This window comes from Myotis daubentonii, chromosome 3 (assembly GCF_963259705.1).
Source record: "Myotis daubentonii chromosome 3, mMyoDau2.1, whole genome shotgun sequence".
Taxonomy (NCBI): Eukaryota; Metazoa; Chordata; class Mammalia; order Chiroptera; family Vespertilionidae; genus Myotis; species Myotis daubentonii.
This window is the reverse complement of record NC_081842.1, coordinates 192810162-192835634: the sequence shown is the minus strand read 5'-3', so window position 1 is coordinate 192835634 and position 25473 is coordinate 192810162. Positions and strand designations below refer to the sequence as shown.

The following is a 25473-nucleotide window of genomic DNA, read 5'->3' as shown; positions in this document are numbered from 1 at the left end:
ATAGTTACAGCACCTGTTATGGTGCGGAGAGTACATAGTGGTACTCACTGAATATTTGTTGAACTGAAAATCAATAGCAGCAGTCTGAGAATAAATTGGAGGCGGAACAAGACCGTGGGCAGGTTGAGTGAGCAGCTGGCTGACTGTTGCAAGTGGCTGTAGTCTTATGTCATCAGGTTAAGAGATGGTGAGGGCCTGAACCAGAGCAATGGCAGGAAAGGAGATGGAGGTAATGGACACGTTGAGGACTTGAGGCCTGACCAGGAATGATAGGTGTGGGATAAGTCAAAGTTTACTCCTACTGACTAAGGGATGGTGTTATCCACAAAATACAGACAGTCCTCGGTTACATCGGACTCGACGTACATCGTTTTGTGGTTACGTCGCCTTCTACCATTTACTTATAAAAAAAAAATGTTCTGTCATTTCGATGTATGTACATATGTGCTTTATGGTTTTTATTATTTATTTACTACAAGTAAAGGTCAGGAATTGTTATCTTTCTTTTAAATTTTTTTTACTGTTTCACTTCATTACTGCTGTGTATGTGCTCCATGCAAGTGACGTAGGTGCTTATGTAGGGGGGTTCCGACTTACGGCAAAAATCGCATTACGTCGCGCCCTAGGAACGGATCTCCGATGTAACCCGAGGACCTACTGTAGAGAGTATGAGGAGAGTTTGGGGTTAGAACCAGTGAGTTTGAGGTTCCTTTGGGAACCCAATGGAGTTGTCTGAAAGGCTGTTGGATTTGGAACTCAGGGTACAGGAAGGATTTGGGAGGCATAAGTGTGTAGGTGATGGTAGATGGTAAGAATGAGATTACACAGGGAGAATGAGCAGTATGAGAACTATTGGATCTGGCAACCAAAGGATATTGTAAGCTTTTATCAAAGCAAATTTAGTGGAATATTGGAAGGCTGAGCCAGAAAACAGTGGGTTGAGGAGTGAAGAAGTGGATAATAAATAAAAATGAATCCTATTCATTGAGTACCGTTATGTACTCTCCGCACCATAACAGGTGCTGTAACAATCAGAAAAATAAGCCAAGAAAAAAGCAAAATTATTTCTCATGTCCAAAGTGTTAGTGAACTTATTTGTGCAAAAGAATAGGGCTGAGTGGTGTGAGGCAGTATAGCCTAATGTTAAAACATGGGCTTGGATTCTGTGTTGAATATTTACTAGCTATGTGATTTTGGGTGAGTTACTTAATTCTTAGGGCCTGTTTCCTCCTCCATAAACTGTGGATAATATCTTGTTGAAATGCCATGAGAATTAAGTCACACACACACACACACACACACACACACACACACACACATGCATTAATGATGCAGAAAGGCATGTCTGTGTGTGTGAGTGTATCTTGGCATTTGCAGTCAATAGCAATTATTAATAATGAAGAAATAGAAAAGATTTTTTAGTTCAGTGCAATGGGAGGTAAAGTAACATGATGACATTTTAATAGTAATATAAAACCACATATTGAATGATGAGTTGTGTGGACAATTGTGCCTTAAAAGGATTCAGAGCACAACAAAACTTTGTGTGCTGGAAAAGATTATAGCCACCACCTACTGAGTATTTACCAAGATGTGCTAGGCATTGTTAAGTCCTTTTATATGTATTATCACATTTAATTAACACAGTAACCCAATGAAGTAGGTACTATTTAAGTACCCATTTTAAACAGAAGAGGAAATAAAGGCTTAGAGAATTTAAATAACTTGCCCATAGCCACACAGTAAGTGATAGGCCAGAGACTCATACTTAGGCAGGCTGACTGCAAAGTCATTGCTCTTAACTGCTATTTTGTGTTATCTCTTTATATCATCCATATAGCTTTTCTGGTATTTGTTCAATCATGGCTCAATCTAAAGCCCAAACAAGGGCTTTCATACTCTGTCTTTTGTTGATTTTTTAATTTTTATTTTTAGAGAGAAGAAGGGAAAGGAAGAGAGAGAGAGAGAAACATTGATGAGAGAGAACATCGATTGATTGGCTGCCTCCTGCAAGCCCCTCACTGTGGCTGGAGCCCACAACCCAGGCATGTGCCCTGACTGGGAATCAAACTGGCAACTTCTTGGTACATGGGTCTACGTTCAGTTACTGAGCCACACAGACTGGGCCATACTCTGTCTTTTGGTTCCATTTTTCTTTGTGTTGGCTTCATCCTCAGGCAGTCTTTCCCTATGAGAGTGCAGTATAGCAGCTGGGAGTCCCTAGAATCAAATACATACTCATAATTTAGCAATCCAGGTAGAAAGAAAATCTCTATTTACAAGAGTAGCAAAGTCCTGGAATTGACTCTCATTGAGTCAGTTTGGGTATCACTCCTATTCCTGAGCCAGTCACTGGCCTGAGGGTGTGGATAAGATGGAATGGAATACTTTCATTGGTCATGCTGGGTTGTGTGGATGTTCACCGATGAATCTAAGATGAGGGCAAGGAACCCATACTACAGGGACCATCAAGGTGCTATTACTAGAAGAGTGGGAATGGATATGGTCCAGGAAAAAACAGCAGATGTTGACCACACTTAAGATATTAGGCTCTGCTCCCACTATAGAATGCTTCTGCTTGATTCCTATTTTAGCCTTAATATGTCAAATACTTTCACAGAATTATGATGAATTATGACAAATTGAAATCCCGTCTGGGTGAGATTCATGATAGCAAAATGCGTCTAGAACAAGATTTGAAGAAACAAGCTTTGGACAACCGGGAAATAGATAAAAAAATGAACAGTATCAAACCTGACTTGATCCAGCTGCGCAAGATCCGAGATCAACACCTTGTGTGAGTAGTGTGGGAGGGGTGGAGGGCAGAGGGTACCTCGAGCACCGGATTTCTGTTGGCACTAGAAACGTTGGATTTAGAAGAACAGATTTGTAATTGAGAAATGGCCAGTAAGAATGTAGGAAAGTATTCCTATTAGTAGTAGGGTTACCAGAGTTGACCTGCAGTCAATGTGTGGGAGCAATATAGGACTCCACTCTGTACAGATGCCTTGGAAATCTCAGAGGGTGGCTGTGGCATGAGCAAAGTGATGTAGCTTAAAAAGTACAGAGTAATGTTTGCCTAAAACACAAAAACCAGAATCTTTGGTTACATATTAGAACCACAGAAATGGAAATTGTCCTTCATGGGCACAGGCAAGGACACTAGTAGTGCGGGCCAGTAGATAAGTATACAGAACAATCTATTAAAGAGTTTTTATATCTAAGAAATGAAATTCTGTATTTAAGTAATAGAAACGTGTTGATAGCAAGCATGAAAGATAATTTGATCTAAAGAGTGAAACCTAATACGATTTAGCTAGATAAAGGAATATTATTTAAATATAGATTGAAAGATATATTATCAGAACAAATTGTGTGGATTAGATTTTTAGGACAAATGACTACTTCAAAGAGAAAAGCTGTGAGAAAAGAGAATATATTAAGTTTAGTTTTAGGAAATGAATGGACTGTTATGAAATATGTTTATGGGTTTCATGCATGTAAAACAACTCAATTCAAATTCCTGGCAGAAGGCATCCGTGTGTTTTCCATAGGTATCAGGCTTTTTTTGTGTGAGAAAGGGAGAAGGGATAAAATACAAGCTTAGAAGCTGGAACAGTACTGTTGAGTTTCAGTAGAGGAAAATTTTATTTATTTATTTTATTTAAAAATCTTTATTGTTTTTTTTTCAATCTTTATTGTTGAAAGTATTACATATGTCTCCCTTTGTCTCCCATTGACCCCTCCTAGTCCACCCCCGCCCCAGGCCTTCACCACCCTATTGTCTGTGTCCATGGGTTGTGCATATAAGCATACAGGTTTTTTGGTTGATCTCTTCCCACCTACCCGTCCACCATGGCCTTCCCTCTGAGGTGCGACAGACTGTTTCATACATCTGTGTATCTGGATTTAGTAGGGAAACATTTAAGGTGGTTGTTTTAGGGGCAAACAATGATAAGTACACTATGCCGCATAGTTTTTAATAACACTCCTCTCTAGAGACCATTTCAGTTTGCTGTCACATGTACAGAGCATACCGAAGAGCTTTGGAAACAAGGCAAGAAGATGCCCTTATCTAAAATCAGGGTGTGTCTGCTCTTGGAATACTTACATGGTTCTGGTCACATAATGAAGCTGAAAAAATGCTCAGGAAGTTGTTGCCGTGAACAAAGGAATGAGTGGAAGCACTCCTTTGGCCTGGAAAGCAGTGAGATACTAAGAAATACACCATCCAAATGGGCACGGATAAGTGAGGCAGCTGGACCTTAGAAGTTCCTTTAATGGGATAATAAACCAAATATAAAAGAGAGCTCAGACAGCAGCATGGATGATAAGCCATGACCTGCTAGTAAAGATAGTTAGGATGTTTAGGGAGACACAGACAACCCTTATCTCTCTTGGAAGGATTGCTTCAGGTAGGATAGTCCAGTGTTCCACAGTCCATACTTGGATGTTTCTAGCAAAGACAGTACTAGGTGTGGTGGACTGGATGTGTTCCAGGGCTGAAATTGTGTAGTCAGTGCTGAAGAGGAGACTCGTAAAAGGAATTTGGTTGTTTATTTGTAATTCATTTTCATGAGGAACTAGTTTTCATGATTACCATTTACTTTTCTTGGTATTCATAAACCTAAATTCATAAATTCAAAATAAAGACTAACTTACCATGACAGTACAGGTGTGCTAATGATGAGTTTTGAGTAATATCTAGTAGGGGAGTTTACAGCTAATGAGTTGTGTGGAGGGGTGGTATGTTCTGTTATATTTTAAAACAATTTTATTTTATTTTATTTTTTTTTAAATTAAATCTTTATTGTTCAGATTATTACATTTGTTCCTCTTTTTTTCCCCCCCATAACTCCCCTCCTCCCAGTTCCTGCCCCACCCTCCGCCCTCACTCCCCACCCACTGTCCTCATCCATAGGTGCACGATTTTTGTCCAGTCTCTTCCCACATCTCCCACACCCCTTTCCCCCCCAAGAATAGTCAGTCCATTCCCTTTCTATGTCCCTGATTCTATTATAATCAACAGTTCATTCTGTTCATCAGATTATTTATTCACTTGATTCTTAGATTCACTTGTTGATAGATGCATATTTGTTGTTCATAGTTTGTATCTTTACCTTTTTCTTCTTCCTCCTCTTCTTAAAGGATACCTTTCAGCATTTCATATAATCCTGGTTTGGTGGTGATGAACTCCTTTAGCTTTTCCTTATCTGTGAAGCTCTTTATCTGACCTTCAATTCTGAATGATAGCTTTGCTGGATAAAGTAATCTTGGTTGTAGGTTCTTGGTATTCATCACTTTGAATATTTCTTGCCATTCCCTTCTGGCCTGCAAAGTTTCTGTTGAGAAATCAGCTGACAGTCGTATGGGTATTCCCTTGTAGGTAACTGAGTTACTTTCTCTTGCTGTTTTTAAGATTCTCTCTTTATCTTTTGCTCTTGGCATTTTAATTATGATGTGTCTTGGTGTGGTCCTCTTTGGATTCCTTTTGTTTGGGGTTCTCCGTGCTTCTTGGACCTGTAAGTCCATTTCTTTCACCAGGTGGGGGAAGTTTTCTGTCATTATTTCTTTAAATAGGTTTTCAATATCTTGGTCTCTCTCATCTTCTGGCACCCCTATAATTCTGATGTTGGTACGCTTGAAGCTGTCCCAGAGGCTCCTTACACTATCCTCGCATTTTTGGATTCTTTTTTCATTTTGCTTTTCCGGTTGGATGTTTTTTGCTTCCTCGCATTTCAAATCATTGACTTGATTCTTGCGCTCCTCTGGTCTGCAGTCGGGCGTCTGTATAATATTCGTTATTTCAGTCCGTGTATGCTTAATTTCTAGTTGGTTCCCCAATATAAGATCGAGGGTCTTATTAGTTTTCGTGTAGATCTCATTAAGTTTATCGGCAGCTTCTAAACAGTTCTTGAGAGACCTTAAAAGTGTGGTTCTGAACTCTATATCTTCCATTGACAATTTTGTCCTGTTTCTTTGTCTCCGCATTTTGTTATGCTTCCTTGGTGCACCCCCTAGTGGTCTTTGTTCGCAGTCTTATAGTTAAATCTTGATTGTTGTAGCTAATTCCAGGGAGGGTTTGACCTCCAGGCCAAGTGGCTATGAGGATCAGCTGTGTCAGCAGTGAGAGAACTTCTGTCCTCTAGGGAGGTGCTAATCTAGCCTTTGCCTGAGGCTATCCGGCAAATGCCTCTGTGCAGGGCTTGGGCGGGGCGGGTCGCACAGGATCAACAGGGTGGGCCGGAGAGAGCAGTTATGGCGGCTCTCAGTCCTGTCCCCAGGGGCTCTGCCTCTCTGAGTCCCAGCACCGGCTGCAAAGCTCGAAGAGAAAGCTGCACTTGCTCTGACCGAAGCCAGACAGTCCCGCTTCTCCTGTTTGAGTCTGGGTCCCTAAAGACTCGCCCAGATCTGGAGCTCAGAGTCTGCGACTCCCTCCCGATTGAAAAAGCCAACCGTGCCCTCCGCCGCCAGCCCGCTCCGCGCACTCCGCACCTCAGAATTTGACTTCAGCACTGCGCCTCCTCTGAGTGTCCGTGTGCGTTTCTCTTTCCTCCTAGTTGTAGGACTTCCACTCAGCCAGCGTTCCTGTGGTTCTGGGTGATGTCCCTTCCGTTTTTTGGTTGTTGTTGTTCAAAGCAGCAAACTCCGGCGTTAACCTATGCCGCCATCTTGGTTCTCCTAATCTAAAACAATTTTATTGAGATATAGTCTACATCCCATACAATTCACCCATTTCAAAATATATAATGCAATATTTCTATCATATTCATAGATAAGTGCAAGCATCACCATAATCAATTTTAGAACATACTCATTATGCCAAAAAGAAACCATGTATCCTTAACCTTTCATCCCCCTATCGCCCTATTCCCTCCAGCCCTAAACAACCACTAATCCATTTTCATGGCAGAGAATGTCATCATGAAGTACTACCAGGAAATGAGTGGAGCAAAAGTCCCTTGTCCCCCATCACTGCCAAATTGGATGCTTCCTCTGCCCCTAACCATTGGGTCCTGCCATCTGGTTAAATACTGCTGTTCCAGAAAATTCAGAGGTGCTCTTCACAGTGCTCTCCTTATTGGCCACCAACAGACTCTGCATCTTAAAACCTCCTGCCCACCACCCAGGGTGCCTTGTACATGGGGCACCCTTTTCTTTTGCCCATCTCATAATATAGCCAGGCTCTAGGGAAGCATGAATTTCCCTCCAGGACTTCTGCTTCAGCTTCAAAGTATTTTTTTGGTATTACCTTCTCTCAGGGACTGCCTAGTTTAGTCCTCTTCCTTGGACTGAAACACAAGCACTTTTTCTATTAGGGGGTGGTAGTTGGGTTGTAAGGCTAATTAGACCTTTAGAAAGGATACTGTATATACACTAGTGGCCCAGTGCATGGATTCGTGCACATTGGAAGAAAATTAATTAGAATTCCTGGGGAAGTGCCGCTTGAAGGGCCTCTGGGGAGTGAATGGAAAAAAAAGAAAAAGAAAGAAAATTCATGCTCAGGTCTCTGGCTTGCTGCACTGGCTCTGGTGCAGGGACTAATGCAGGCGGTCCTGGGTGGAGGCCAGCAGCGGGGGTGAGGGGGTTGGTTAAGGTGGGGCGTGTCTGGCCAGACATGCCCTGGAGCCAACCTCCCATGGTCCCTCCCCAGCGGGCTGCACCTGCCACGGCTCAGGGCGGCTGTGGAGTAAGCAGGGATCCTCCAGCAGGTGGGGTCCCTGAGCCTGACCTGCAGGAATTGGGCTGAAACCGGCTCTCCGACATCCCTCGAGGGGTCCTGGAATGCAAGAGGGCACTCTGCAAAGTTGCTGTTGTACATGGTGTGGGACGCAAATCAAGTGTGCAGTAAACCAGATCCAGGGCTGACAGTGCCCCAGGAACAACATAACCTATGGCTGAAGATGGAAGCGCTGAAGGTAGAAGCGTGTGCTGGCCCTGCAAGGAATCGGGCTCCCTCCTCTCTGGTTGCAGGGTGTGGCACCCAAGAACCTCCGCTGCCAAGTCACCAGAGCTCTCACCAGAGCTCTGCAGCTCCTGGGTTGAGCGTCTGCCCCCTGGTGGTCAGTGCACGTCATAGGTGTTGGCTGTTCAAACAGTTGGACGGTCACTTAGCCTTTTATATATATAGATAAATATATATAGATAGATTTTTCCCCCTACTTGCTGGGTTAAGGACTAGGTAAGAATAACTAACACCAGCTATTTTTTCTCTTGTTTTTCTTAAGATAAGTGTAAATTGACTACAGAGTAGTATTTTTCCTGTTTTTAGAAGAGAATACTGAAGCATAAGTAGAGGCTGATTAAAACCACACAATTAGTGGGATGAGAACTGGATGTGGATGTTGGTGGAAATGGGGTCCTGCCACAGAGTTGTGAGGAAAGCATTTTGGGGACCATGCAGGGGAGGATGAGGTGTGATGGTAAGGTTTTTTGAAGCTGGAGCAAACACAAAGGACTGTCCCCAAGTGCCCGGAGTCTGTGTCTCAGCCATGGGCAGGTGGTTCAGCTTCGTCTGGCTGGGGAAGAAGTTCAGCCTTGTCTTCATTAAGCCCAGAAGAAGGGCCAGGGTCCAGAAATTCTGTACATTAGTTTAGTCCATGCTAAAGCTTAGTCCGGTTTAGCTTCTGTCCCCGCTTGGCTAGCTTAGTCTCTTCTCCTCTGCGCTGGGCTGCTGTATGCAGGCCCGTGCTTTCCGAGCCACACTTGGAGCCTGCACAGCCAGGCGGGCGCTCGGGCTCCCTGTGGCTGCCAGGAATGCATGGCTGCTAGGGAGGGAGAACACAGGTGTACAGTGCAAGGACCAAATGGGCGAACAATGCGTGCTACCTAGTGAGGCCTTTGTTAAGCTTTGATGATAGCACTTTGGGCTTCCAAACTAACCAGTCTCTCTCCCAGTGCTCTGTGGGCTTGTCCTTCCCCTAACCAGTCAGGTCTTTTCCCAGATTAGACACGGTCCCTTTATGGTTGCCATCCTGGCTTCTACTGGGCATTCACTTAACAGAAGAATTTCCCCTTTATTGTTTATTCTCTCCACCCCCATAGTCCCTGCAAGGGGACCGGTGGTGCCCAGGGAGGCTGGAGAGTAGGTCCTTCCTCCCCATGCAGGGAGGGAGGGAGGAGTGTTAATCCTCTTGGCAGAACAACATGGCTATCTCCTGGAGTGTGTGAAGCTGTAGCTTCCGACCTAATTAAGCTTAGCCAGTTTTGCTCCCTTCTCTTTATTAATATCTAGGTACCTATGCTAACAACATTAGGACTTTTTATTTTTTGGCCTCAGCTTTTTCCTCTAGAATGTACTATTTAGGAGTGATCTAGGCATTACTCAATCATAAGATAAATATGAATTGCCATACTAAAGTCAATTGAGCTTTTTCAAAATCATTTAAAAAAATATATTTTATTGATTTTTTTACAGAGAGGAAGGGAGAGAGAGGGATAGAGAGTTAGAAACATCGATGAGAGAGAGAAACATCGATCAGCTGCCTCCTGCACACTCCCCACTGGGTATGTGCCCGCAACCAAGGTACATGCCCTTGACCGGAATCAAACCTGGGACCTTTGAGTCCACAGGCCGGCGCTCTATCCACTGAGCCAAATCGGTCAGGGCCAATTTTTATTTTGTTGTTGTTAATCCTCACCCGAGGATATTTTTCCACTGATTTTTAGACAGAGTGGAAGGGAAGGGGGATAAATAGAAACATCAATGTGAGAGAGACACATTGGTTGGTTGCCTTTTGCACATGGCCAGGGATTGAGCCTGCCACTCAAGGTACATGTCCTTAACTGGAATCGAACCCAAGACCCTTCAGTCTGCAGGCCGACATTCTATCCACTGAGCCAAAACAACTAGGGCAAAGATAAAATTTTTTAAGGATAGAAAGGTTTGGATGATAAGAGTACTTAGAGGAGGGTATCTGGATATTTTTCTAATAAAAGTGGTGGTATAGGAGGGGATTTGTTACTAAATAAATTCTATCAAGATCATACTAGTTGTTTTCTGGCTTCATTAAGCATATGAAATGGAACCCAGGTTAACTGAAAGACATGTCTTATTGAGAAAGGCTGTGAAATCTATCTAAAAGAACTTTAAATTAGTGTGATGCCAAGTTATATAGTGTACTTGGGGTTGACCATGAAGATTTGTTAAAAACAGCCCACCAGCAAATACTTACTGTTTATTGAATTTCTACTATGTACTGGCACTTTTCAGCATTGGGATTAGCCATGAGCAAGACAATCCCCTTTCTTTAAAGCAGCTTACATTTTATTTTATTTTATTTTATTTTATTATTAAAAATATGTTTTTATTGATTTCAGAGAGAGGAAGGGAGAGGGAGAGAGAGTTAGAAACATAAATGGTGAGAGAGAATCATTGATCAGCTGCCTCCTGCATGCCCCCTACTGGGGATTGAGCCCACAACCTGAGCATGTGCCCTGACTGGGAATTGAACCTGGACTTCCTGGTTCATGGGTCAGCACTCCACCACTGGGCCATACCAGCCAGGCACAGCAGCTTACATTTTAGTGGAGGAGACTGCCAAGAGAAGAAATGCCCAAACCTGTAAGAATTTTTATGAGTTTATTTGAGCCAAACTGATGACAGTTGCCAAAAGACAAAATCTTAAGGGACTGGGAAAATGCTGCAAAGAATGGTGATTCATTGGTGATAGATTAGGAAGGCAGGAGAAGGCAAGGGTGTGGGGCGGGGGGGCATTGGGCGGGGAATCTCTGGAATTGGATGAAAAGTAAAACAAATAGACACACTTTTACACAGGTGATATAGGAGGATGGTTAACAGTTAACACGGTAACAAAGAGGCGATTTGTGGTCTCTGCTCTGGTGTGGTAGTTGTGCTTTGAGGGGTGAGAGTGGAGGGGGGAGAGAGGAAATTACTTTGATATTCCAAAGGTATGTTATCAGGTATGTTATTATAGATGCACAAAAAAGACAATATGCAGGCTAAGTTAAGGTGAAGATTGACCTTTGTTATGGAAAATTACTGGCCATGAACTGTTTTTAGTTAAAAAGTTTTACTTTCAGACCATCCTATGTAGTTACTTTAGGTCTCTGAGTTTGTAAGACCACCATGTAGGCCTCCTGACTAAACTTGTCAGGTTTAGTATGTGGCCCCTTTTCAGCCACAAGACAAACATTAACAAGTGAAAATACAAAACAATTTCAAGCAAGGGCTAAGAAGATGATAAAATACAGAGAGTGACTGGGGGGTTGCTTTAGTTGGGACAATGAAGGCAGTCTTCCCTTGAGGGAGGTATTTAGGATGAGATATGAATGAACAGGGGCCTGGTTGGGGGACTGCAGTGAAAGAGTTTTTATATTCCACTGGTTTTAGACCATCAGCTACCTCAGTGGTTTATATCATTTTACATCTAAAATGTTGTATTTTCCTGGCTGGGTGGCTCAGTTGGGTTGAGTGTAATCCTGGTACTCCAAGGTTGTGGGTTCGATCCCCGGTCAGAGGACATAGGAGAATCAATCAATGAACGCATAAATAAGTGGGACAACAAATCGATGTTTCTCCCTCCTTTTCTCTCTCCAAAATAATTTTTTAAAATGTTGCTGTATTGTAAAATACTATGATTTGCCTGGTGATGAAGTAAATTCTGTGGTTTGCTTAGGTGCAAGTATAGACCTTAAAATTTTGTTTTAGAATTTTAAACTCAATATAGAGACCACATAGGAATTGATTCCTCTGGCTAAGTGGAAATCACAAATATGTGACTCCATACTGATCTAACTAATGATTTCAGCAACGTGTGTTTCCCACTGTGTTTGAGTGTAAGTGTGTGTGTGCTTATGGTAGTAAAACATTCTAGAAAAAGAAAATGCAGCCGAAACCGGTTTGGCTCAGTGGCTAGAGCGTCGGCCTGCGGACTCAGGGGTCCCAGGTTCGATTCCGGTCAGGGGCATGTAACTTGGTTGCGGGCACATCCCCAGTGGGAGATGTGCGGGAGGCAGCAGATCGATGTTTCTCTCTCATCGATGTTTCTAGCTCTCTATCTCTCTCCCTTCCTCTCTGTAAAAAATCAATAAAATATATTAAAAAAAAAAAAAGAAGAAAATGCAAAGTGAGAAGCCTCATTTCAAGTTAGCTCTTTGTGTTTCTGCCTTTTTGCAGAAAGTTGAAGGGAAAGTAATGGAGAAACTAGTTTAGGGAATTTCTGGCCACTCTGTGGGACTGGGAAAAGTAAGAGGTTCCTGGACTCTGGAAAGTTGGTTGGCTTGGATGCAGTTTGCACAGATTCTGACACTGCTATCTTCCCTCTGGCAGATGGCTCAATCACAAAGGAGTGAGACAGAAACGTCTAAATGCCTGGCTGGGAATCAAGAATGAGGATGCTGATGAGTAAGTTCTCTCTGTAACTTTCTGTCAGAGGGCTTTGTTCCCGATCTAAGACCTGGGCCTTCTGAATACATGTTAAATATTGGTTTTTATTGTCATTTGAGGACATTTAATTAAGAACTTTGCTCCTCTTTTGAATTTAATTTTCTAGAGTACCCTATAGGCATTTGAGTTCAGAGACCTGCCTAACTATATGAAACAAAACCATTGGTCTGAAGGTCATTCAGACATCCACGTGTCAGCTTGTTGGATGAGACATGTGAATTCTGTGCTTTCTGTACCATAGCAAGTAATGAAGTTGTTGAAAAGTATCCAACTAATTAGAATTTCATTTTATGGATAAAGATTTAGAAGAGAGTTTTATTTGTGAATTTGCTTTCAGATATAAGTAACCTGATTGATAGAATAATATTTTAATATTTAATTTTTAGGACCTATTTTATCAATGAGGAAGATGAAAACCTGCCCCATTATGATGAGAAAACCTGGTTTGTTGAGGATATCAATCGAGTACAAGCAGAGGACTTGCTTTATGGGAAGCCTGATGGTGCATTCTTAATTCGTGAGAGCAGCAAGAAAGGATGTTATGCTTGCTCTGTGGTGTAAGTCTTCCTGGGAGTACAACCTTTTGAAAACTTCTGCATTGATTAAAAGAAAATCAGTCTCTCATAAAATTTAGTAAAATTAGTTCAGGTGCAGTAATGAGGGCTCAGGGCTTATACCATTAATATTTTATTTTTAATTTTTTACACACACACACACACACACACACTAGAGGCCTGGTGCACGACATTCGTGTACTCGGGGGTCTGGGGGCTCCCTTAGTCCAGCCTGTGCCCTTTAGCAGTCTGGAAGCTCTCAGGGGAGCCCTGGGGAGCAGGCCTAAGCCGTCAGTCGGACATCTTAGCGCTGTCACGGAGCCTCCTGCCACTGTCGCTGCGCTCGCCAGCTGTCAGCCCAATTTGTGACTGAGTGGTGCACTGACCACCAGGGGGCAACTCCTGTGTTGAGCATCTTCCCCCTAGTGGCCAGTGTGCATCATATCAACCGGTCGCTCTGCCATTTGGTCGATTTGCATATTACCCTTTTATTATATAGGATTAAATTCTTATTTATTTATTTATTTTAAAAATATGGAACGCTTCACGAATTTGCTTGTCATCCTTGCGCAGGGGCCATGCTAATCTTCTCTGTATCGTTCCAATTTTAGTATACGTGCTGCTGAAGCGAGCACTAGGATTAAATTCTTTATTGTTTAAAGTATTACATATGTCTCATTTTCCCCCCACTGATCTCTCCCCAGCCGTTCCCACTCCCCAGCACATGCCCTCACCCCTCTACTGACTATGTCCATGGCTTATGCTTATATGCATACATACAAGTCTTTTGGTTGATCTCTTAGACCAGTGGTCAGCAAACTGCGGCTTGGCAAACCGCGGCTTGCGAGCCACATGCGGCTCTTTGGCCCCTTGAGTGTGACTCTTCCACAAAATACTGACTTCTGCTCATGGGCCACGAAGTTTCAATCACACTGTACGTGCGCGCCCACATGTGGTATTTTGTGGAAGAGCCACATTCAAGGGGCCAAAGAGCCGCGGTTTGCCGACCACAGTCTTAGACCATTAGTATTTTATAAAGAAATCAGTTTCTTTAGGAGAAATGATATCTGAAATCATTTTAGGGATTTTAATTTAAATGGTAAGTAGATTAGGCCTTGCAGTATTGCTATTGGATTTTAGGTATTTGTGAAAAGTAATGTGAGATCTTCCATTGAAAAGGTAACTTAGTTCTTTTTTAAAAATGTATTTTTATTGATTTTAGAGGGGAACAGAGAGGGAGAAAGAGAGAAAAACATCAATGATGAGAGAGAATCATGGATGGCTGCCTCCTGCATGCCCCCTACTGCGGGAACCGGGACCTTCTGGTTCATAGGTCCACACTCTACCACCTGCCACGCGTGCTGGGCATCACTTACTCTTTTTTTTTTAAATATATTTTATTGATTTTTTACAGAGAGGAAGGGAGAGAGATAGAGAGTTAGAAACATCAATGAGAGAGAAACATCGACCAGCTGCCTCCTGCACATCTCTCACTGGGGATGTGCCCACAAACCAGGTACATGCCCTTGACCGGAATCGAACCTGGGACCCTTCAGTCCGCAGGCCGACGCTCTATCCACTGAGCCAAACCGGTTTCGGCTCTTCTTTCTTTCTTTTTTTTTAAAATAAGCATCACTTATTCTTTAGTAGTCTTCTGCATGCCTAACTTGGTCTTCATTATCAGATTTAGGAAGGCTTGATTAAATAGAAATGTTTTTACTTCAGCAGAAAAACTCTATCTAAATTTTGTACTTAAATAGTATTCTGTTGGGTAGTGATAGGTAATGTTGGGTGTTTTCCATAAGATCATCTTATGAATTTGTTTGGAAAAGCCTATGTAACTTTTAATGGAAAGTGAAATTCTGGGGGCAACTAACCATATGTTGGTCAGATTTTTGCCTAAGTGTTATGTATATTCCTTAGAAAGGCAAATTTCTTCATTGACAAAGACCATACTTAGATTAGAGGCTTAGTATGATGATTATGAGAGCAAGCTTTGGTGCCAGATGTACTGGATTCAAATCCTGACTCTGCTCCTTACTAGATGTATGATCTAGGGTAAGTTACTTAACTTTTCTTTGCCCAGTTTCATTATCTATAAAATAAGGATAATAATATCTACTTGAAGTTTTTTTTCAAGTATTTAGTGACTTAATATATGTAATGTAACGTGTGTTGATCAGTGCTAGCTCACAGTAAGTAACCTTACTATATTATTGTGATAGTGATGCTACTGATGGACATGGCAGAAGGCAAGCAAAGATGACCAAGTGTTTTTCCCCTCAAAGAGGGCAGTGTGGTGAGGATAAACAGAAGGTACTCATTAACAGAGTGCTCAGTGCTTTACATGATCATCTTGTCTTTAGTGGCCTACCTCTGTCATTGAGTCAGAGTTTGAGTCCAAGTTTACCTGGTTTCAAAGCCCACATTTTTCTATTGCAACACACTTCATTTCACAATTAAATATCGAAGATAAATAGAATCACTGTGAAATGGTATAATTAGTTGCCTGTGCACATGAAGAACTGTTAATTCTGGTGGAGAAAAAGAGGATTGGGAGGTTTTGTGGAAGAAGTGGCATTTGAGCTGAACTTTGAAAGGATGAATAATGAGATACCTATGGGCAGGAAATGGGAGGAATTGAAAAGTACATTGGATTACTGTTTTCCAGAGATAGGGCTACTTGGAAAACATCTCATTTCTCTGAAACACGGACTGCTCAAGTTATATGAGTAAAAATGGCAGGAGAGGATGGTTCTTGTAGGATTTGAGATCTTTTAAGAACAATAAAAAGAAGGAAGGTGATAATCCCAGTGCATTGGTTCCTCACCCTCACCCCAGGTCACTGGATCGCAGGCTCACATAAATCCAGGGAGACCAAGGAGCAGCTTGAATATCTTAGGGAGCTGTGTATTTTTTTTCTCCTTTTTTTTTTTTTTAATATATTTTATTGATTTTTTACAGAGAGGAAGGGAGAGGGATAGAGAGTTCGAAACACTGATGAGAGAGAAACATTGACCAGCCGCCTCCTGCACACTCCCTACTGAGGATGTGCCCGCAACCAAGGTACATGCCCCTGACCGGAATCGAACCCGGGACCTTTCAGTCCGCAGGCAGACGCTCTATCCACTGAGCCAAACCGGTTTGGCTTTTTCTCCTTTTTTAAAAAAAAAAATAAATATATATATTGATTTCAGAGAGGAAGGTAGAGGGGAGATAGAGATAGAAACATCAATGATAAGAGAGAATCATGCCTCCTGCATGCCCCCCACTGGGGATTGAGCCCACAATCTGAGCATGTGCCCTAACCAGGAATCGAACCCTGACCTCCAGGTTCATAGCTTGACATTCAACCACTGAGCCATGCCAGCCGGGCTTTTTCTCCTTTCTTTAGCCACAGACTTGGCCAGACTCAGGTCCACAGCAGTGTGGATTTCCCTTGCCTATTAAATCCAACTACAGTCATATATCAAATTGGAGTTCACATTGAAGATTTTCAGAAGCAAAAGAGTCTGGCATCACAAAAACTTCCAGTTGTTTGGTAGCCACTCTGGCTACAGGAAGCCTGCTTACAGTGATCTCCAATAATTAAGACATTTGCTAAAGGAGGGACATGAATAAGTTCAGTTTTTTAGGAGACACTCATACCAACATTAAAATGATCATGTAGTAGGAAGCAAAAGCATGGAACACCTTTGTTTTTCCATTTTGATTTTTGTTAATGACATCATAAAAAAGCTTCAGAATTATCTAACTTTATAGCCTTCTGAGAATAAAGACCTACAGCCAGCAGTGCATATATTCCTCTAGATTAGGGAGTCAGGTAGTGAGCACTTGTGATCTTGTTGTTGCCATTTGGGATAAAAAATTTGATTAGGGATAGAACAACTAGATAGATAAAGGAGGAAACAGAAGACTTGAACAGACTATAAAACAGCTCGACCTAACAGACATGTTTAGAATATTCCACCTACCAATAGAGGACACGTTCTTCTCAAGTGCACATGAAACATCATTCAGGATAGAACACAGGTTAGACCACAAGTCTCAATAAATTTAAAAGGATCGAAATAATATAAAATATGTTTTCTAACCACAATGGAAATAAATCAGAAACAAAAACAGAAGGAAATTTGGGAAATTTCACAAATGTGGACAGTAAACACATTTCTAAATAACTGGTAGACCAAAAAAGAAAATAAGAAAAGGGAAATTAGAAAATACTTTGAAATGAGTAAAAACAAAAAAAACATATAAAAACGTATGGAATGCAGTGAAAGCAGTGCTAAGAGGGAAAGTTATAACTATAAACATTTATATTAAAAAGATCTCAATAGCCTTACCGTCTTCTACCTTAAGAAACTACCCCCCCCCCCCCCCCACAAAAAAAGAAGAGCAAATTAAGCCCACACAAACAGAAGGAAAGGAATAATAAAGATTAGAATGGAAGTAAATGAAATAGAGAATTAAAAACAATTGAAAGTCAGTGAAACCAAAAGTTGGGACCAACAAAATTGACAACCTCTAAATTGACACACACACACACACACACACACACACACACACGATACAAATTACTAAAATCAGGATGAAAGAGGAGACATTACTTGTAGTCCTTATAGAAATTTAAAATGATGATGAGGGAATACTATAAAACAATTATATGCCAGCAAATTAAATAATCTAGATGAAATGTACAAATTCCAAGAACACACAAACTACCAAAACTGACTTAAGAGGAAATAGAAAATCTGAAGAAAACTGTAGCAAGTAAAGAAGTTGAAGTATTAATTAAAAAAATAAAACTACCCACAAAGAAAAGCCCAGGCCCAGTTGGCTTTACTGGTGAAGTCTATCAAATACATTTTCAAGAATTAACACAAGTTCCTCACAAACCCATACAAAAAATAGAAGAAGAGAGAACACTTCTCAACTCATTTTATAAGGGTAATATTACACTGATAGCAAAACCCAAAGTTTTTTAAAAAAAATATCTTTATTGATTTTAGAGAAGGGAGAAGGAGAAAGAGAAACATCAATGATGAGAGAGAATCATTGATCAGCTGCCTCCTGCACTGGGGATCAAGTCTGCAATCCAGGCATGTACCCTGACCGGGAATCAAACCGTGACCTCCTGGTTCAGAGATTGACGCTCAACCAGTGAGCCATTCTGGCGGGGCCCATACAAAGTTATCACAAGAAAAGAAAACTATAGATATTTGTAGTAGGAATTACCCCAGGAATGCAAGGGTGGATCAGTATAAATCAATCAACACAATAACCCATGTTAATAAAATCAAGGACAGAAATTACACGATTATTTTAGTAGACACAAAAAGCTTTGATAAAATCCAACAACTCTTTTTTTTGCAAGGCAAATATCTTTACTTCCACCTACATTTTTTGTTGTTGTTGTTGTTAATCCTCGACCGAGGATATTTTCCCATTGATTTTTAGGGAGAGTGGAAAAGAGAAGGAAAGACAGAGAAACACTGATGTGAGAGAAACACATTAATCAGCTGCCTCCTGCATGAGCCCCAACCAGGGCCCCGGCCGGAGAAGAGCCTGCAACCGAGGTATGTACCCTTGACCCGAATCAAACGACCCTTTTGGTCTGCAGGCCGACACTCTATCCACTGAGCCAAATCAGCTAGGGCAATCCAACCACTCCTTTATTTTAAAAAACACTGAACAAACTAGGAGTAGGAGGCTACTTCCTCAACCTGATAAAGAGTTATCTGTGAAAACCCACAGCTAATGTCATACTCAATGGTTGAAGACCGAAGAATGGTTTTCCCTAAGATAGGAAAAAGACAAGGATGTCCACTCTTAACACTTCTAAATGTTGCACAGAAGGTTCTGCGAGGGAAGTTAGGCAAGAAAAAGAAAGAAAAGGCATCCAGATTGGAAAAGAGTAAAATAAATGAGTTCATCAGGGTTGTAAGTTAAAAGATTAGGATACAAAAATCAGTTGTATTTCTATATACTAAACATGAACAATCTGAAAATGAAATGAAGAAGACGAGCTATTTATAATAACATCAAAAATGATTAAATACCTAGGATTAAAACAAAAGCAGTACAAGAGCTGTGCAATGAAAACTATAAAACAATGGAAGAACTTAAAGAAGATCTAAATAAGTGGAAAGACATCCAGTGTGTTAAGATGGCAGTACTTCCCAAATTGGTCTACATGTTCAATGTAATCCCTTTCAAAAATTCCAGCTGGATTGTTGCAGAAATTGACAAGATGATCCTAAAATTCATGTGACAATGCAAGGGATCCAGAACAGCTAAAATAATCTTGAAAGAATAGGAAAAAGTTAAAGTACACCCCCTGATTTCAAAATTTACAACAAAGCTATATAATAAAAACTGTGAGGCACTCACAGTCGGATAAACATGTAGATCAGTGAACAGAACTGAGAGTCAAGAAATTCTTACACTTATGGTCAATTGGTGTTCAACAAGGGTCTCAAGACCATTCAGTGGGGAAAAAATAGTCATTTCAACACATGATGCTGTGACAACTGGTGAGCCACATGCAAAAGAAGAGAGTTGGACCCCTACCTCACACTATATACAAAAATTAACTAAGAATGAATTATAGATCTAAATGTAAAAGCTACAAGTATAAAACACTTAGGAGAAAACATAGGCATAAATCTTTGTGACTTTGGGTTAGGCAGTGGTTTCTTACATATCCAAAGTACAAACACCAAAAGGAAAAATAGATAATTTGGTCTTCAACATAATTAAAAACTTTTTTTCATCAAAGGAAACTGTCAAAAAAGTGAAAAGACAACCTAAAGAATAGGATAAAATATTTAGAAATCATATATCCATTAAGCAACTAGTGTCTAATACATAAAGAACTCTTAATAGAAAGACAAATGTCCCAATTTAAAAACGGGAAAAATATTTAAATATACATTTTTCTTAAGATATATAAGTGGTCAATAAGCATATGAAAAGTTGCTCAATATCAGTAGCCATTAGAAAACTGCAAATCAAAACCATAATGAGACACCACTAGGATGACTATAAAATAAAAAAGATGGACAATAAGAAGTGTTCAAAAGAATGTGGAGAAATTCAATCCTCTTACACTTCTGGCAGGAGTATAGAAAGGTACAACCATTTGGGAAACCAGTTTGGCAGTTCCTCACAAAGCTAAACCATGTGACTCAGCAGTTCCACTCTTAGATAACATCCAAGAGAACTGAAAATATATGTCCATACAAAAACTCATACACCAATGTTCAGAGCATCATTCATAATAGCCAAAAACGTGGAAACAACCCAAATATCCATCCATTGATGAATGGATAAACAAAATGTGGAATATCCACACAATAAAATATTTATTCAGCTATAAGAAAAAATGAAGTACTAATACATGCTACAACATGAGAGACTTTGAAAATAGTGTGCTAAGTGAAAGCCAGGTACAAAAAGTTGTGTGATATTGTATGATTCCATTTATATGAAATGTCCAGAATAGGCAAATCCATAGAGACGGAAAATAGGTTAGTTGCCACGGGCTGGGGGGGAGGGAGGAATAGAGTAATTGCTATATGGTTTCTTTTTAGGGTGGTGAAAATATTCTAGAATTAGATCGTGGTGATTGTTGCACAACCTTGTGAATATTCTAAAAATACTGATTTATACACTAAAAAAATGTTTTTTGGTTTGTTCTGCCCCCCTTAGTATTCTTGCCTAAGTTGAGTGACTACATGGAGCCATCCATTTTAGCTTTACCAGGTCTTGGCGGGAGGCGGCAGGTCTGTGAGGGAGTGATGGAGACACACATGGATGTGACATTTTACAAACTTGGTTGACAAACATTTCTGCTCCTCCTCTACAAAATAGTTGCTTTCAGGCTTCTGGGGTCCCTTTATTATTTCCTGCCTTAATTCCGTGGTGTTTGCGTGTTGTACCTTGCAGTGCCGATGGGGAAGTGAAGCACTGTGTGATCTACAGCACTGCCCGGGGCTATGGCTTCGCCGAGCCCTACAACCTGTACAGCTCGCTGAAGGAGTTGGTGCTCCACTACCAGCAGACCTCCCTCGTTCAGCACAACGACTCCCTCAACGTCAGGCTTGCCTACCCTGTCCACGCACAGATGCCCTCGTTCTGCAGATAAAGTGGGAGTGGGAAGAGAGGTGGCTCTCTAGCATTTTTTCTACAGTTTTATTAGACTATGAGGGCATTCTTTCTACGTAGACTGCTTGTTTTGCACAAGAAGTGATTCTGTGAATGTGAAGTGGAGAGGCCGAGCAGCAGCGGTCAGGAGGGGTGTAAGGGGCCTCTGGATCCTGGGGACCCAGCTGTGCTGCTGCACTAGCATAGGAAGCTGGAAGCAGATGTGGTTTTTTGGGAAGTCTGTTTCACTGGGGTTTTTGTTTTTTTTTTAGACAGGCACCCTCAACAGAACACATTAGGCTTGAGGGGGTCGGGGGTTATATCTGGAAGCTTCTGCAGAGTCCATGTCCTCTTTGGGTCTTCAACTCTGAGAATGCGATGGGTGTGGCTCTGTGGGGAGTTCCGTTTTGATCTGGCAATCTCTCTTAACTTCCTCCCACAGAGAAGGTTGTTTTGGTTCTGTGGTAGAATGGCATTCAGTGACAAAGACAACCAAAGGAGAATGGGGAGGCTGGGGATTTCATCTACAGACTCTCAGTCAAGGGAGTAAAAACCCTTCGCCTGAAGGTCTTGTGTTTCTTAATCAACATAACGTAGACATCAGCATCTCATAGCTCCTCTCTCTGAAAAACATTGTTTAGAAACCAAATTGATCCCAGAAAAACAATGTTTGTTACAGGGCTAAGGTCTGATGGAAGAAGGCAGCACTCGTGTCTGAATGCACACTTCTGTACCGAAACTTGAAAATAAAAGGAAAGCTAGAATTTGTTAGTTTTAGCAAACACTAAAATTGGTCAGTGTAACCCCTCTGCCCTGCCCTTGTTTCTCTGAGGTGAGGAATAGTGGTATTTTTTGTAGGCATGGTAAGCTTTGAATCATAAAATGAAGTTGGTGCTTGTGTGGTGTTTCCTTAGCCTAAAGAATGATCTGTTGTTTGAAACCTTTGTAACTTGTTTGTATGAGTAAAGAAAAGGTGCAATCCAGTGCTTTTAGATGGCTTGATATACCAAATAATGATATAGAACAACATTCTTACATGTGCTTCCCCAAGTGGAAAGGCCCTGCGGAAACAGTGATCACGTTAATGACTCACCCCTGTCCTTTGCCGGGTAGGGCTTCAGGGCATTCATGGGTTGCTAAGGCTGTAGCAGGAAGGGACGAGATTGGGGGCAGGAACCTCAGTATATCACAGACCCAGGGGCTCCGGTGTCCAGGGCAAGGGTTATACCACATTACCCATGTGCTTCCATACTTTTGTCAGGAAAGGATCAGATGGTTTGGAGTTCAGACTGTTAGTAAAAACCATCTGGAGGCTCTTCTCTGCCTCTTCTGTGATCCTGCCATTAAGATGATGTGCACAGACTGTCCTGATTTTAGGCCAGGATCTTCTGCTCCATGTGGTTTAAGCCTTCCGACTGAGTGGAGCTAGGCGAATGGAGTTGGCGGCAGGCATCTCCTCCTACCTCCATTATGCCCTCCCCCAGCAGTTGACACTCATTGGACAAATAGAATTCAGTTGCCTCTGAGCCAGTCCTGGAACCAGAATAGGCTCAGAGTGAGTCAGCTGTTTGAGCCCAAAGCTGTGCAGTCAGGCGTCCTGGCTGAGCTATGCAAGAAGCCAATAGCTGGGTCTTGGTACTTAGGCTCACAGCTAGGAAAGCTCTTGTTTGGGGGATGAAAGAAACATATTGCTTTTCCTGAGCATTTATCTTGGTTTCAGGGTCTAAAATGAACTACGACATAGAAATCAGACGTAGATGAGGATAGGAAGGAAAGGGCATATCTTTGGCTTTTCCTTGGTTACGCTGCAGTTTCAAAATTGGATGAGGCAGACAAATGAAGCCCCTTCAGTGTCACTGTTCTAACTTAAGCCCTTAACTGAGTGAACTGCACATCCCTTCCCCAGACTGCCAGATTGAAATCTTGCTGGAAGTTTTAGAGTAATGGCAGGCTGATTGCTGCTAGACACACCTGGGTAGCCTTGCACCTGGTGTTGAACCTGCTTACACGGTTAGTTGCTCAAGATTGGGTGCAAGGAATCCCTCCTTTCTGGTACTAAAATTTAGTGTGCTGAATGTCTTAAATGAAAATGGGGATAAGGATACACAACTGTAATGTTGAACTGTGTGTTGCTCCTTGTCAGGCAGGTGTTAAGGGTGTGCAGGGAGAGAGCTAGCGTCATCTGTTATCTCACTTGGGATGCTGGCTTGTGGAGAAGGGCTGCTCTTTTTTAGTCCTACATTCCTTCACTTTTTGTTTCCTGTTTTTCATTCTCCAATTTGTTGCTTTGTGGGGACTAAGACCTAGGGATCATTTGAGAAATTGAAAGTGTCTTTGCCACGATTTGCTTGATCCCGATGAGTCAGTGGAAGTGGCATAGGGACCAGTCTGCTAACCATGTGGAGCAGTACTATGCTGCTTCTTTACTCTGTGGTCTAGGCAGCAAGCCTTGGCCTCCATCTGAGTCTAGTTCTGTGTCCTGGGATGCTTTTTTATGGCATCTTAACTGCATCCTCACTGAGGCAGAGGGTAAAGAGACAGAACAAGACCAGAGTGGCCCATTGCTTTCCTGGCTAGAGAAGCCAGCTACCAACGTGAAAGCAGCTTGGGGCAGGCTGGACATAGCTCCTAGGCCCATCTATTCCAGATGGAGCTTTCATCACTGAACAATGTTCTGTCACACCAGGCCATAGATGCTAAACCTTGGCCATGGCTCAGGCCTCTCCAGGGTAGCTGTGTCCTTATTGCTGATTTAGTCAAGGTTGAGGAATCCTAATAACACTCCTACCCCATTTCATTTCCAAGCCCTGATGGCACCTCCCAGTTATTTTGGGCCTCATGTGCTCTGGGAATGCTTTTTTGAGAGCCAGTATGGTGTCTTCCATGGGTTTTTTCTTGCTGCAAGGAACCAGCCTCCTGGGTCCTCTTGGGCCAAGAATCGCATCTGGGCAATTCCTAGTTTTCAAGGTTAAGACTCCAGAGTAGTCCTCTATGAGGCTTTAGTGGCCTCAGAGCAGAGGGTCCAGATGGGGGTCTGCCTGGGCCCTCTGCTGCCAACTGCTCAGCCTTGCTCCAGCTCCAGCCACTTGTGACAACCTTGTTTCCTTACAGATTCCAGCATGTGACTTTGGTGCCCTGTTGTTACTTGTGAAAAACCTATTCTGTTGTCTTTGATGTAGTCAAAAAAATTCATGTAGTTTACGTAAAAATACCTGATTCACAAGGAAGCCAACTATATGTCTTGTGTTGGGACAGTTCATAATGTAGTTCCTAGACCACTTTTGCAAATTGTTCTTGTCACCAGATGTGTTCAGACATTGCTGTGCAGTTGTAGGGGAGGGTGGGGGGAAGATGGGGAAGATACTTTTTGGTCTTTTTGTTTTGGATCTTCCCCAAGCGGGGACAGTTTGGCCAACTTGCTCCAGTAATGCAATAAAGACATTTCAATAAAGTACCTTTTTTGTCCTCGTGCTATAGAGGGAGGTGGTTTGGGGTTAGGAGCAAGGGGAAGACGTCCGGGGTGTTGAAAAGCCCTGAAACTTCCAAACCTTCTCTCCCATGAGCATCAAAAGATTGGTCCTGCAGCTGAACTGGGGCCACCAGAGGCACTTCTATCCCTGAAGAAGAGGACGTCGACCCAAACAGGTATGAAGCCAGAATCCTGTCTGCCTGACACAAGACACATGGAGACTCAGAAACTAATCTGAGAAAGTTAAATCTGAGAGCCATTTCCTCCTCTCCCCATTCCTGACAATTAGAAAGCCCAGTTTATTGATTCTCATCACATCTTTCTGTCTGGAAATAAAGGTATTTCCACATTCTATTTTGAAGGCAGGGGAAATGGGCTCAGGCTTACGGTGTGTCCTCTTGTTGCCTCAGGCCCTTGTCACCATTCTGCCAGGCACTTTGTTGAGGTTCCCATGTGTTGGGAACATAGTCAGCAAGCAAGCGATGACCTCTGCTTGCACAGAACATTGCAGTTCTCACCCATGTCTCAGGCCCCATGGATGGGCACTGACTTACAAATCAGATCAGATCAGGGAATAGTTTCCTTGTTCTAAGTGACCTTGCCTATGACCTCCCTCACTGCATTTTAGCTACATGGCACCCCCAAGGCCACTGCTAGGGATTATGGATTATTTCCCCAATTCCAAGAGTTGCTTCCACTCTACATAAGACCTCAAATTCCTATCTTCAGTCCAGTCCTCTCTTCTGTACTCCACCTGCTGGCTGGATATCTCTACTAGGAACTTCAGCATCCCACAGATACTGCTAACTTATTTACAGAGAAAACATGCTTGGTTATGAATTCCCTTATCTTCTTACCACCAAATTTACAAACCTGTCTGTATTCACAAAACTCCT

General features: G+C 42.0%; 1 protein-coding gene and 1 non-coding gene across 3 annotated transcripts in view; one reads left to right on the top strand and one right to left on the bottom strand.

Annotated features, from left to right (window-relative positions):
- The window catches only part of PIK3R3 (phosphoinositide-3-kinase regulatory subunit 3), a 92093-nt gene extending 67531 nt beyond the window's left edge, over positions 1 to 24562 (top strand). For both annotated transcript variants that reach the window (XM_059690029.1, XM_059690028.1), the window contains 4 exons: positions 2621 to 2797; positions 12293 to 12367; positions 12796 to 12966; positions 20911 to 24562. In XM_059690029.1, the coding sequence (XP_059546012.1) occupies positions 2621 to 2797; positions 12293 to 12367; positions 12796 to 12966; positions 20911 to 21109 (622 nt within the window). In that variant the 3' untranslated portion in view covers positions 21110 to 24562. The remainder of the gene's footprint in view (positions 1 to 2620; positions 2798 to 12292; positions 12368 to 12795; positions 12967 to 20910) is intronic.
- On the bottom strand, positions 13492 to 13598 carry LOC132232005 (U6 spliceosomal RNA). The gene has a single exon (XR_009452169.1). It is a non-coding gene; the product is annotated as a U6 spliceosomal RNA (small nuclear RNA).
- Positions 24563 to 25473: the final 911 nt, after the last annotated feature.